General features: G+C 36.7%; 1 protein-coding gene across 1 annotated transcript in view; it reads left to right on the top strand.

Moving 5' to 3' along the window:
• LOC107041215 (dynein heavy chain 2, axonemal) overlaps positions 1 to 14,901 on the top strand; it is an 81,436-nt gene that overhangs the window by 46,298 nt on the left and 20,237 nt on the right. The window contains exons 33-43 of the mRNA XM_015261656.1: positions 443 to 668; positions 730 to 830; positions 2,234 to 2,412; positions 4,750 to 5,049; positions 5,174 to 5,461; positions 6,671 to 6,861; positions 6,929 to 7,421; positions 8,003 to 8,169; positions 10,463 to 10,634; positions 10,763 to 10,975; positions 12,812 to 13,027. Of these exons, the coding sequence (XP_015117142.1) occupies positions 443 to 668; positions 730 to 830; positions 2,234 to 2,412; positions 4,750 to 5,049; positions 5,174 to 5,461; positions 6,671 to 6,861; positions 6,929 to 7,421; positions 8,003 to 8,169; positions 10,463 to 10,634; positions 10,763 to 10,975; positions 12,812 to 13,027 (2,546 nt within the window). The remainder of the gene's footprint in view (positions 1 to 442; positions 669 to 729; positions 831 to 2,233; positions 2,413 to 4,749; positions 5,050 to 5,173; positions 5,462 to 6,670; positions 6,862 to 6,928; positions 7,422 to 8,002; positions 8,170 to 10,462; positions 10,635 to 10,762; positions 10,976 to 12,811; positions 13,028 to 14,901) is intronic.

The following is a 14,901-nucleotide window of genomic DNA, read 5'->3' as shown; positions in this document are numbered from 1 at the left end:
AATAATAATAATAATGAATAATTTTCGTTGGTACAAACGAGTACTAACGATTTAGAAGCTATCGGTATGTTTTCCTGACGTCCTTCATACATTTAAGATTTTAGAAGCGGGTAAAGTACTGAAGGGGTTGATAAATGAAATGGAAAAATACAGTAGATACAAGTACTATCCATGCTGAATTCTTGCTCATGAAAATTTTTTCGGTACCTTCATTTCCGACGCTGCACGATTTTTTCCGCACCCCTTACGTCTAGGGATGCGGGGTACAAACGAAAATGAATGTGGTACGTTCAGGTCCTCACTGGGTAATCCTGGGTAATCGATTACATTTTGTAATCGCGGTGTCACCCAATTCGCCTGTGAATAGCCCCTCGACTAGGGATGAGCAATTTAGTGATAAAAAATAGACTTTGACTTACTCTTTGATTATCCGATTGGGCAGCAAATGAGATCACACTATCAACTCTGGAAATATACAAGAACGTCGTCCGAACGATGTTACCCACCCCAATGAAAATTCACTACTTATTCAATCTTCGGGATATCTCCAAAGTGTTTCAAGGACTTCTGCGAAGCCACAAAGATTACCAGTATTCTCGCCCGACATTTCTTCGTCTATGGGTGCACGAGATTTTCCGTGTCTTCAGTGACCGATTTATCGATGAACGGTAATGGATTAAATAATTCATCTGTGAAGAAACAGTCACTCCATTCATTCAATTTACACAGGGACCGCGACTGGTTCATCGCACAAATGAATGAACAATTGGGAAAGTACTTTGAGCTCACCTTTCACAATCTCTGCCCAGAAAAACGCTGTCCCATATTCGGTGAGTATTTGCATATTTGAATGAAATTTCAATTGCGTCAGAAAAAATACGTAGGGTCCATCTGACGCATTGATGGAATCCACTGGAATCCCTCGATTTTTTCCCTATCGATTCTGTCAGGAGTCTTCTTCTCAGTGAAAGAATTTGCCGATGAAACCGAATGAGTGAAAATAGAATAGGGGAGTGGAGTAAAATGGATACTTGACATTATTTCCAATGTTCATAACTCGTTGGAGGGGTGAATAATTGCACTTTTGTGGGGAAAATGATATCATTGCACTGTTAATTTTCGGCGAATCAAATATTCTCACGTGGAAAATGTAGGTTTTCTGCAGAGCAAATTTTTTCTCTCAGTGCTCCTTGCATAACAGTGAATATGTCAAATTTTACTGCTAAAAAATCCTGAGTGCGCCCATAACACTAGAGATTGCTTCGCGAAATTTCCGACATTTATTCTTATGCCGGAGAACTCGAGGAAAATACCCGATTCATTTTGAAGCACGAGTGGTCCTCATTTGTCGGATTGTTTTCCCCACTCGGATTAAGGGGATCGGAGTACAGTATTTCGAGGGAAAGAAATAACGAGTGACTGCGAAATATTTAAAATCTAGGAGGAAATATCGAGTTTGATATCCCAAAAGCTCCAAACTTATTGGAGAGTTCGTTGGAAACAAACGCGAACGTCAAGTTTCCGATAAGAATCGAACACGAAAGCAATCCTGCATTCTAGTTTTATTTTTACTAGACTAGACGTGCTCGTCTGTGTCGTAAGTGACTGCATGAATGCCCGTAATTGCTGAGAAATTAGGGAAATTTTATGAATCGATTTTCCAGAAAAGTGAATTATTTTTCTAAATTTTGTTTTGAATGAAAAAAAAACAGACAATTTCCGCGGTTTTCTAGAATTTAGAATCTGTATCCCAGTAAAAAAATGATAGAGAATCAAATTTATGTCATTCGCGAAGAACGGAAAATGGAAGGAATTGAAATTAATGAGATTCATGAAAATTTATGATGAATGGAACTTCACGAAATTTTCCTCTTTTATGGATGACATTGTTATGGTTTTTTTTCTCGCGAGAATGAAAAATTTTCACGATTCCAATCAACTTCCATGCGAATGCGAAACGAACGAAAAATCATATCTACGCATTTGCGAATTTAGCTCTTCATGAAAGCCATGAGAAAAAGTTAATTGTACAAAAGGAACAAAGCAAGGAGGATGCGAGCGTAATTCACGAGTCCATCCTTTTCGCAGTGGCGCTAAAAACTCCAATGAAATTCTGCCGGAATGAAAACGACGTCGACGTGGACGACAACGGCGAAAACTGAGATGCGAATTTTCAACGAATGAATTATTTATGTCCTAGCGTTCCATTCGAACCACTTTTTTTCCTATTCAGGTGACTTCATGAACCCCTGGAATGTATACGAAGATCTTTCTGACACTGCCGCTCTGCGTCGTTTCATTGGAATGCAAATGGACGAATATAATACGTTAACTGGTGTTGTGAGGCTGGATCTGATTCTTTTCATCGATGCGATTGAGCACATTTGTCGTATTATTCGAGTGATTTCACAGGTACGATTGGAAAAATATTTTTATTGACGATAAAGATGCAGAGGAAAAAAATTTCTGGTTACCGGGGACAAAAAGTACTGGATTCCAGGGGGAATTTCAGGGAGATGTTACTTCCTTGGAACAAGTATTACATACTTGAACCAATTTCAAATAAATAAGATCTTACGGTGAATATCAATTATTTCTTCTTGAGATACATTTACTTGAATCAAATAAAACAGTCCTTGGTGTCGAGTCACAGGTATTCACCACAAAAATGGAAGTTCTATTTTTTTAACCTAATATAATCTCCAGTCGAGAAATTTTCTAGTTTCATGAATAGATAAAAAATTCGTACCTGGGAGATGATTACATTGAGGAATGAATTGAATGTTGTTTTCTCGAATGAAGCCGATGTTTAAATTGAGCTTTCCGTACATCACATTGAACGAAATTTGTGATATCCAAGTTTGTGTTGAATTGCCGTAATCTGTGATTCTGTTATTGTAAACTAATGCGATTTTTTTTAGTCAAGAAATATAAACTTCTTTCAACTCAACGACATCTTACTACAATCTCAAAGCTTTTTCCGCGTAACAATATTCATCCTGATTCGACATACGAAATGCTCACTTCAATTATCATTTACTTGGAACAACGTCTGATCGTGTTGATTGAGATAACAACGTATTTAGTCATGAGAATAATTTTGACTTTTGAGTAAACCAACGAATTTCTGGCGTTGGCAAACTTTTGGCTAGAAAGAAATCAAATACTCTCATTATTGCGACAAATAAAAGGAACATCAATTCTAGAGAAGTTCAATTTCTCCCAATCAAATGTATCTCAAGAAAAGATAACTGGTATTCACTATGAAATCATGTTTGTTTGAAAGTTAACAACCAAATGATAGTTGATTCAAATAAAATTCTCTTGATAACACTAATTTAGTCAGTTTAGTTCTCGGTATTTTTTACAGAAATCCATTAAAGTTTTTTCCTTCTCAAAAATTGATCGACTCATCTTTCAACTATTTTTGAAAAATCTCTGGAATTGATAATTCTGTTCAGAATATAACTTATAAGTTCTTTTCTGAATTAATGTTCGATTATTCCAACGATTGTTCATTTAAAAACTTTTCTTTTTGTCTGTCAGTACCGAACTTTACAGATTTTTTATCTGAAATCAAATAACCAGATTGTCATTCTCAGGCGAATGCATATTAGAATCATGAGTTTCTCAAAATCACTAACTCGTTCCTTGAAACTAGAAACTTCTGTCTCAGTGCATAAGTAGGAACATCACATTAGATCCTCCTTCATCGTACTTTCAAGATAAGTTTCGCCATCGTCAGCAGAGAGATATGTACATAATTTTTAAATGATTCATTCATGTAGAATAGAAGTTTTTACGTACAAAAAAATTCATTGAAAAACCTAGGGAATTCGATAGAAAATCCTATTAGTTTTTGGTCAATTCTATTGAAGAATTCGAAAGATTCACTGCGTCTTTTTTTTCTCTAAAATAATTCTCATGAGATTGACATTGAATTGGATTTAGGGGAAAAATGCTTACGAAATTTCACAACTTGATTGAATTTTCATTGGAACATGAATATTCAGAAACAAAATGACATGAATTTTCAATTTTTCCCTGAATTTTCTGAATTTTCACAGAATAATTGAACAGAAAAATTAAGTAATTTATTGATTTCCAGATCAGTTGAACAAAAAATCAATGGAAAATTTAATTTTTCAATGACAATATTTCCCGAAATTTCAGTGGAACTTGAACCGATAAAAATTTCAGAAACTTGGCACGGAACAGTCAGACGATAATTTTCATTTGTGTAATAAGAATCCACTGGAATTACCCAGCGAAATCGCTATATTCTTCTATAAAAATATTCCGTCCGTCCCTTACAATTAAAGTTACGTGAAATCTTCCTTTTCTCCCAGGCATGAAAAAATTCAATAGAAAACCTAGCGAATTCCCTAGAAAATTCTATTGGAATTCTATAGAAACCCCCATAGAATTCCTACAGAATTCCAATAGAATTTTCTAGCGAATTCGCCAGGTTTTCTTTTAAATTTTTTCATGCGTGAAATGACATGATTTTCCAATTTCTCCCTCAATGTTCTGAATTTTCACAGAATAATTGAACAGAAAAATTTCGGAAATTTGCGCACGGAAAATTCAGACAAAAATTTTGATTTGTGTAATAAGAATCCACTGGAATTACCCAGCGAAATCGCTATATTCCTCTATAAAAATATTCCGTCCGTCCCTTGCAATGAAAGTTCCGCGAAATCTCCCGTTTCCCCGAATTGTGATAAAAAAATGTCATCAATCCCGCAGCCAAACGGAAACATGCTGCTGGTGGGAATCGGCGGCAGCGGAAGGCAGTCATTGTCCCGCCTTGCTAGCAACATTTGTGAGTTAAGTCCATTTAATATCGAGGTGACCAGGCGCTACGGTGTTCCCGAGTTTCGAGAGGACTTGAAGCGTCTCTACTCCCTAGTTGGTGTCGATAATACACCCACATGTTTCCTCTTCAATGATACTCAAGTAACAGTGGAACACTTTCTCGAAATAATCAACAACATGCTTGGCACAGGGGAAGTTGCTAACTTATACAAATCCGACGAAATGGAAGATGTAAGTTCCCCCACTATTTGTCCTCTCCCTGAACAAACTCCATTCAATTTATCGCCGGGGTGTTTGGCAGTAAAGCGATAAGGGATAAAATCCCAATCTCCTAACATCCTTGTAATCCTGACAGATTAGAAACCGCTTGACGAAAGAGGCGAATAAAGCTGGAGTTTCACCAACCCTAGAATCTATTTACCTCTTCCTGATTAATCGTGTACGAGTTAATCTTCGCATGATACTCTGCATGAGTCCTGTTGGCGATAATTTCCGTAACCGCTTGCGGCAGTATCCCTCTCTCATAAATTGCATGACGATAGATTGGTTCCTTCCTTGGCCGAAGGACGCTCTGTTAGAGATAGGCAACAAGTTTCTTATGAATCTTAGTTTGATTAGCACCATCGCTGGAGAAGACAAAGTGGTAAGTACGAGTTTGATAATGAGGAACTTCCACGGCTCTTTTTATTTTTGCGCTCGAAACTTTGAAAGGTCAATGAGCCGTGTCTACACGGAGAGAAATCTCTCTATATAAATAAAAAATAAGGCGAAAAATTCAGGGGATGCATCAAGTTCAGGGATGTCTATATGAGGGGGTGGTCATAAAGGGGATATCGATATTTACGAAGGATTACTATATTAGGGGGTGCTCATATGGAAGATGTTTATGGGTACGGTACACCGCTGCGGTCACACGGCCGGGGGGAAGCGAGCGAAGCGAGCGGGCTTCGCCCCCCCCCGGGTTGGCGAGCGGAACGAGCAGGGGGCGATGCCCCCTAATATTCAATAAAAATTATTTACGTATCTTCCGTAATTTCGGAGGGAAATGTGGTTGTAGGAAATTTTACGGAACTGTCACGTAATTTTTACCTAAAATCACGGAATTTTTCCGGAGCGTTCCGTAATTTTTTTATGAATCTCCCGTGAAAGATGACGATACTGTCACTTGAAGTAGCTCTACCCTTACGGCAAATTCAAAGATTATTGAAAACTGCAAAAAATTGCAGAAAAATCGATTAGATTCGGAATTCTAATTTTTTCTCAATTAAATTATCGTTTTGGTTTTTCAAGGAAGAAATGTTTAAAAATCAGGATTTAACCCAGGGTCTTATGTGAAAATCAACATTTCCATTGTAATCAAATTTGTGGAAATTCACTCATTCTAATTAAGAAGCCAAAATTTGTGATCTTTTTGAAAAACTATTTCTAAAAAGAATACGTTGGGGATTTTTCAAAAGTTGACTTTGCGATCTTTTTCACTCAAAAAATCATTGATCACATGTTCTAAATGTGTCTAAAGTTTCATGACTTTGGCTGCATTTTTTCCTTGGGTTTTGCAGTTTTTTTTTGTGATTTCCATAACATAACGGGTTAAATGACCACTTTTTCAAAAATTCTTAATAAATTAACCATGCTCCCCAGCAGTCTGAAACTTTGCACACGCCTTTACCATCTTTTAAAGAATACGTAAAAAAATGGCTGCTTTCTTTCCAACCCTCCGGGCTCGCCCGGTTATCCTTAAGAACACCAAGCTCCATGCAAATTCCCCATTCTCCGTAAAGGAAAAACAAATCAACTGTCAACTTTTCTTCTCATCGATTACCACATTTTTTCTATTTCTATTATTGAATAGGAGCCAAGAAGGTCGGAAACTGCAATTCCCATTCTACCTCTTCAAGAACGAATGCGGTATGCCATCTCCTCGACGTTCGCACTCATTCATGACTCAGTCGTTCAATATTCCGTAAAAATGTTGACTGAGATGAAACGGCATAACTACGTGACACCTTCGAATTTTCTGGAGCTCGTTGTTAGATACAAAAAGTTGGTATTCTTTACGAATAAACATCACTTCATTTTACTCGTGCAATTGTGTTCTCTACGATTCCAGGATGTTAATGTCTAAAAGACAAAGACTTGCTGAACAATCAGACAAACTTGGTGGAGGTCTCTTCAAGATTGACGATACAAGGGAGAAGGTGAACGAGATGGCAAAGGAGTTGGAAGTGATGCAGGAGCAAGTTCTCAAGTCAACAAAAGACTGTGAAGAATTTCTCGTGACAATAGTTAATCAAAAACGAGATGCCGACGAGGCGCAGAAGAGCATCACAACCAGATCTGTGAAAATAACTGAGGAATCCAAGGAGTGTAGGAAACTTGAGGAAATAGCGCGGGCCGATCTTGCCGCTGTTGAGCCAGCACTCGAAGAGGCCATGAAAGCACTCGATACACTCAATAAAAAGGATCTAGCTGAAATCAAATCGTTTGCGCGGCCACCACCGAAAGTGGAAATTGTCTTGGAGGCTGTCATGATACTGAAAAATTCGGAACCAACGTGGAGTGAATCGAAGAGACAGCTGGGTGATGTTAACTTCTTGACAAGTGTAATTTGTTCTATTACTATTACTCATTTACTTTATCATGTCCGAAAAAAAATCCTCAGGCATTTGCTTTCCCGAAAATCTATCGGAATAGTCCAGAAATTTTAAAAATTCAGCAGAGAAGATAAATTAAGTTGTCGCGAGAGCAATCTTACTGTGTAAAATTATGATAAATTTTCCCTATCTGCAAGGAGATGAAGGACTTAATCCTTCTCACGTAATTATATGGCTAAATAATGCCTATTTCGGGAATTTTCACGGAAATTCAGCTGAAACTGAGGGAAGGAGTGACCTTTGCCTTTTAATTTCAGAAACTTTATTGAACTGAACCGTGCTCTTTACCGAATCGGTGATATTTATGAGTTTTTGCGGTTCTTGCGGTTGCCCTCCGCATCTCGAATGTCCTGTTCAACCATTGATGGTAGTAAATATGGATAGTCGATTTTTTCCGTCCAATTTACCATTCTCAAATTGTTGATTTTCCTGGCCGAAAGGTCATACATGTCGGAATGAAAATAAATAGTGTTTAAGAAGACGTCCATCCCATCGTTAATTGAAATTGGTGTTAATTCAAAAATTTTCAGCTTCGAAACTTCGACAAAGATCACATATCGGATAAAACCTTGAAAACAATTGGGAAATATACGTCCAATCCAGAGTTTGACCCGGAAAAAGTCGGTCAGGTGTCGATTGCAGCGAAATCTCTGGCCATGTGGGTAATCGCTATGGAGAATTATGGCAAACTCTACAGGTAAATTGTTATAAATATCATAAGTGCCATATCCTTTCATAACAATAAATAGTAGTGAATCAAGTATATTTTATACTCGAATGGGGAATGGGCGTTTCAATTCTCGGATGATTATTTCGTATCAGTCCGGGTTGTACCAAGCGCTTTCAAGTGTAATATAAGGGTCAGCCACTGAGTGTGAGAATATAAGGGTCAAAAAGTGGAGGTTAAAAAATGCGGGTCGGGATATTAGAGTCAAAAACTGAGGGCCTGAATGTAAAGGTGAAGGAATGAGGGTCAGAATGTTAGGGTTAAAAAAAGAGGGTCAGAATATTAGGATAAAAAAATTAGGGTCAGAATATAAAAGTAAAAAAAGGGGGTGTCAGGCAATGAGGGTCATATAAGGGCTGAAAACGGGGATCAAGCATAATATATGACTTATATTTAGACCCTCATTGCCTGACACCCACTTTTTTTACTTTTATATTCTGACCCTGATGTTTTAACCCTAATATTCTGACCCCCATTTTTTAACCTCCACTTTTTGACCCTTATATTCTGACACTTAGTGCCTGACCCTTATATTACACTTAAGAGGGCTTGCTACAACCCGGCCAGATGCAAAACAATCATCTTCTAATTGAAATAGCCATCCCCCAATTGAGTATAAAATATACTTGATTCAAACGTATTTCAAATATATTTTTGATTCAAATATATTTTTTCCGTGAATGGTAAATTGTAAAAAACAATTCAACGGTTTTTAATGAGTTGCGTGAACAGAAACAAAATAATGCGAAGTAAGAAAATTATACGAAATTCAATGATAAATTTTTGGAGATACCAAAATCCTTCGAAAAAAAGGTGACTGTACTGTGCTCTCACTTATCGGGACGCGTACGAGGCAGACAACTCTGAACAAAAGTATAGATGGAAAAAGTTTTATAAAGAACAATCTCAATCTATTACCCGCAGAGTGATTCCTTTACTTGCATAGTTTGTTTCTATGAAGGGTCCGCATGAAGAAAACAGGTCGATTTCCGATAGTCGTTTCCAATGAGAGTTTTGCGGTGACGATGGTGGGATATGACACATATTTGGTACACAGTGGAGGCGGGGCCTGTCCCCCCAGCGGGGAATACCGCTCACCAACTTTTTTCCACAGCATTTTTTACACTCTTTCTCTTTCAATATTGAGGATCCAATGTCAGAAAGTGTTTGCCCCCAACAATTTGACACATTGACGGTTCTTAACGGCAGAAACATCATCCTTTGACATTTTTAGGTCCTCACAGCGTAAAATTTTTGGAAGAGGATCTAAGATTTTCTTTCTGAAGACCGATTTTTTTGCGAGAACTCCATTTTATTTATTATATCCAAGTATTATGGATTTTTAACGAAATTCGCTGAAAGTTCATGCAAGAACCTCCAGCTGGAGGTCCTATCGCCCGAGGTTCTTCAGTCAAACACACTCGAAAAAAGTTAATGGAATAACTCGGTGAATTCGTTTTTAAGAAATTCAATAAATTCTATTGGATTTCTATTGAACTTTCTATTAGTTGTTCGCCGATTTTATCGAAATCTTCAGTAGAAAAGGTCAATATTATGCTACATATGACCTTGAATGAACCTTATGAACATATGATCCTTTGAAAATTATTAACATTTAGAATTAATCCAAATTATTTTAGGAAAGAAAATCTCAAATTTGAAAAAATTGAAAAATAATGAAGGGTGTTCATTCAAGGTTATATGTAGCATAATCATCTCGTGATTCGATATCATCATTGTGGACGCTCATAAAAGAATAAATTCTTCCCCCAAGAAAATGATTTCATAGCAAAAGTAATTTTTGTGCTCAGTGTACTAGAATCACGCATGAAAAAATACAATAGAAAACCTAGTGGGGATGCGCTAGAAAATTCTATTGGATCCTATTAATTCCAATAGAAAAAATCTCAAGAGAAAAATTCAAACAGAAATTCAAAATCTATTGGCTTTTTCAAAAAATAACTAGAATTTTTCAATAGAATTCAAATGGAAATCTTATAGAAACCCCATAGAATTCCTATAGAATTCCAATCAATTTTTCTAGTAAATTCGCTAGGTTTTCTATTGATTTTTTTCGTACGTAATCGCCCTGATCATCACTGATTTTTTGGAGGTATTTCCAAAAATTGGTTACAAAATTCTGAAGAGCCCTCACAAGTCCTCGAAACTCAAAACTTTGTTTTCTCTGTGCCCATTCCGCCGGAAAAAATTTTAAAAAAATCACCCGAAAATTCTCAAGAAATTTTATTCCCTATTCCCCCAGAATTATAGCACCAAAGAGAGAAAAACTCGCATCAGCCCTGGAATCTCTGCATGAAAAGGAGAGGATCCTAGCTGATGCTATATCCCAATTGGAGAAGTTGCAGAGTGAATTGAAGAGACTCCAGAAAAATTACGACGAAAAAATGAAGGAGAAGAAGGACCTAATTAGACTGGTATTGATCCTCCTACCTATCTCGTCAAGCACATAATAAAGATGTGGAATAACCCTTCGAGGGTTCTATTCACTCCGTAACTCCGAAATTGGATAAAATGAATTTTTTTCCCATCCACTGAACAACAGGCTGAGGATCTTGAATTGAAATTGAAACGCGCTGCAATGTTGGTTGATGGCTTATCCGGGGAACGCCTCCGTTGGCAGAAGACCCTTGAAATTCTCGCTGAGCATTATGAACGTTTACCTGGTGATTGTCTTATATCGAGTGGTTGTGTGTCCTATTTGGGTCCTTTCGTATCAATTTATCGGGACCAATTGCTTAAGCTTTGGGTAGACGAGGTAAGAATAGTATTTTACCTAACAAGTTGGTAAATAACATTTTGCAATACTTGCACGAAAAGTCCACTTTTCGCACGGAAATAAAATATCCTCGAGTGCGCTATATAATATTCTGAAATCAGGAATAATATTCCGTAATCCGAAATACTTCACCCTCAATTCCGGAATAATATTCCGTAATCAGAAATATTGAATTCTCGATTCCAGAATAATATTCCGGAATCCGGAATATTTTATCCTCAATTTCGGAATAATATTCCGGGGACTTCCTCGCATTGAAATATTGTACGTTGCGTCTATAAGAGATGGCATTTACTGACGACGGGCCGTCCGAATTTAACCCTAGACTGGTCACCATGCGAGGGAATATGCCGCAACACGTCGTTTTATTCACCTTGCCATCGACTGGTTGACCGGAAAAATTGGAGAAAAATTGAATTCGTCAATTGAAGCATCTGGAAAATTCTAGTATTTTTTTAAAAATATTGTATCCTTAATTCTGGGAGAAAAAAAATTATTTCCAACGGGTGAACAATTTTTTCCCGTGTTAAATGTAATTGCCTGTTGCGCGACGTTGCTGGGAACTCGCTAAACGCGCCCGGGAAGTGTAGAGTGGATTCGGCAACGCTGGAGCCTAAATAACACGGCAGCGCTCTCCCGCGAAGGTGACTAAAATCGCGTTTTCCCGTCAGGTGACCAGACTTGCACTTCGTCGCAGTATAATTATGTCACTTTTTTCTTTTCCTTTCCTTTCCTTTTTCCTCTTCTCTTCGAGTCATCAATTGACGTACTCTATCATCCAGAGAATGAATTTATCCCAATATCGACTGAGAATCCATTTGAAAATTATATATGCCGGATTCTGGAATATTATTCCGGAATTGAAGATAAAATTGCGGGAGGGAGGTGTGTAGGGCTCGTCGATGGTCAAAGAACATTTTTCCCACGAGTGTCAGACCGTGGAGTTTTGTGCGTAGTTTCACTTTACGCACAAAACCCCAATAAAAAAAATTATACGACTCGGCCCGAATCATAATATACTGTTTCATCACAGTAAAAACGAATGTCTGAATTTCACACATCTTTTGTAGACATTTTTTAGACGCTAAAAAACTTTTTTTTTTAATCATTATTTTACATCGCTTCGACCTGGTTAGGGTATACTGCAATGATGATCAAGACTTTAAATGGTTAGATCGCACCATTCTACCCGGCCGAGGCAACAAACTTACCCACTGCGCCAAGCCACCGGACGCTTGAAAAAAAAAAAAAAAAAGTGAATAAAATGAAAATTTGTCTGAATTTCAAACATGATTTGAGATATTTAGCCACCTGTTCGCCTGAAATTCAGAAAAATTTTCCTTTCATTCAGGCGTTTTTTAGTGTCTGAAAAATATTTAGAAAAGGTATGTGAAATTCAGACGTTCGTTTTTGCTATGATCGCGCAGTGTATAAAGTGACATTTTTCACACCCTCCCCGTGAAAAATACGGATTACGTACAATTATTCAATAAAAAAACAAGGTTTACAACTGAATTAATTCCTCAGTTTGTTTCGTAATTTTCGTTTGTCCAATTACGGATCAATTCCCCCCCAAAAAGAGAATAAATACCCCGTTGGCTACACAACGATCTACATTTTATGTCCGTTTTATTTTGCTCTCGTATTTTCCTGATAAATTCTACAAAAAGCACGATAGTTGGCTGCGTTTGACGGTAATATCTGCAGGCGTGGTACCAGTCGAATGTTCCTCCCCTTTCTCTTGTATTTCTATATCCATTCTTGGTCACATGTATTACCCACCATTTACATGAACATCCTTTTGAATTCCCGAAGGTCATGACAATGGAAATCCCGCTGTCAGTCAACTTAGACATCACCGAATTCATGAGTGACTCGACCACAATTAGAGAGTGGAATATTCAGGGTTTGCCTTCTGATAATTTCAGCACGGAAAACGGAATTATTATTACACATGCCATACGATGGCCTCTTGTCATTGATCCTCAGTGCCAGGCTGTTAAGTGGATCAAAAATATGGAATCTGAAAATGTGAGCTGTCTTGATCCAAAAATTTTTAACACCAACTTGAGAGAAGCATTTATCTCCAATGATTATTTATTTTTCCTAAATTTCATATTTTCCACAAGTAAGAATTTCAACTAATTTTTTAGCCCGGGTTTACTATCTTTTAAATGTTATCTGGATTTTTTTTATCTTTCGTAATCCAAAATTCTCAATTGAGTAGTACATCATGTAGATATTCCCAAAAATTATGATAGAATGATTAAAAAAATAGAAAAAATTCTGGACTTTTTAAAGAGCGTTTTTAATTGAGATTCAGAATGAGTTGAAAAAAGTGGAAATTACAAATATTTGATTCGCTGAGGCAAATTATCTATTAGCTGTCATTTTCCATGGTGGATAACAAAACACTAACTCCTCATGGGAAGTGACAGCTAGGTATCTCAATTTTCAAAACAGTGGTATGTAGTCATCTGCCATTTTTATGTGATAAAAGTGTGATTAAAAAATTCTCCAAAATATTACAACTTTTTTCAAAGAGCCTTTCCCGTAATAAATGTCTCTGTGCAGTGTCGGAAAAGATTTACGAAATCAGTCTTCCCCTGCATGATATTGGGTGACAGGCCGCCACTTGTCACCGTAAATCAGATACATTTTTCAATTTCTTGTTATACAACTTATTCTGAATATAAATTAAAAATGCTCTTTGAAAAAATTCAGAATTTTTTCTACTTTTTTTTGATTATTCATTAATAATTTTTCAAAACTTCTGCATGATGCAGGACTTAATTGACAATTTCAGATGACCAAAGATGAAAAAAAAAACATCGAGATAACGTTCGAAAGATAGTACACCCGGGCCTTAATCTTTATAATTATTGGTCAAGGTTATAGCTGACATGAACATCTTCTAGAGCAATATAATTGTCATAATTGAAACCCAATGAGAATTGCCTGGGAATGACTCGACTGGAGAAAAACGATATTGAAAAAATAAATACTTCTCTCAAGTAAATAAAGTGCATCAAATTCCAAAATTCTTTTAATGCTCAGTAACCTGACACTTGAGTCATTCATGTCCGCGTCAGGCAGGCACAAGTTGATGACGGGGTCGATGTTTAAAAAACTGGAAGAAAAAAAAATTAAGAAAACAGATAACAATACTCTAGAATCCCTTACACAAGCCCAGATTTTAGTTATATTCTTACAAGAAGATAAGATAACCGGAAGGTTTATTGACGGAAGTTCGAGTTTAACAAAAGTTGAATTATCCAGGTTTTTTTGACGTGTTCATTGATGATTATCAGAAAGAAACCCCATCTACGCTGTGTAATTATTCCAGTTTAGAGTTCGATTCCATAAAATAAAACTTGTTTGCTTTTTGATTACCTCAAGTAGATCAGAAAAGTAAAGCTCAAATAATTGGGTTTCCCATGATTTATTTGAGATAAAGAAAAACAATACTACACAGAAAAAGATAAACCTGAATTACTTTTATGTCACTCGGCCAAAAAAGTATTTTCTGACTCATGTGATTATAATCCAATTCGTCAAAAAATACTTTTCAGACTTTGTGACGAAAATTACTATTGCGACGTCGTCTTTTACGCATTTTGAAGGGAATTTTACGATTACATAAACGTCATTTACGATTTCGTATTCGTAAATTACGATGATTTTTTTTTTCATCTTTTACGTTTACTTATACGTTTACTTACGTTTGCTTATCCGTAATTAATGACAACGAAAAAAACAGTTATTTTAAGCGTAAAATACGATGTTCTCTTCGTAAATTACGGATAAGCAAATCGTAAAATAAGTTTCTATTAAGATCGTAATTTACGATTTCTTAAGCGGGAAATACGCTCAGTGAAACGTAAAAGACGCTTTGTTTGGGTGTA

The sequence above is a fragment of the Diachasma alloeum genome, unplaced genomic scaffold (genome assembly GCF_001412515.2).
Source record: "Diachasma alloeum isolate Michigan unplaced genomic scaffold, Dall2.0 Dall_scaffold_00359, whole genome shotgun sequence".
Taxonomy (NCBI): Eukaryota; Metazoa; Arthropoda; class Insecta; order Hymenoptera; family Braconidae; genus Diachasma; species Diachasma alloeum.
The sequence above is the reverse complement of the archived record's forward strand: the minus strand, read 5'-3'. Positions and strand labels throughout refer to the sequence as shown.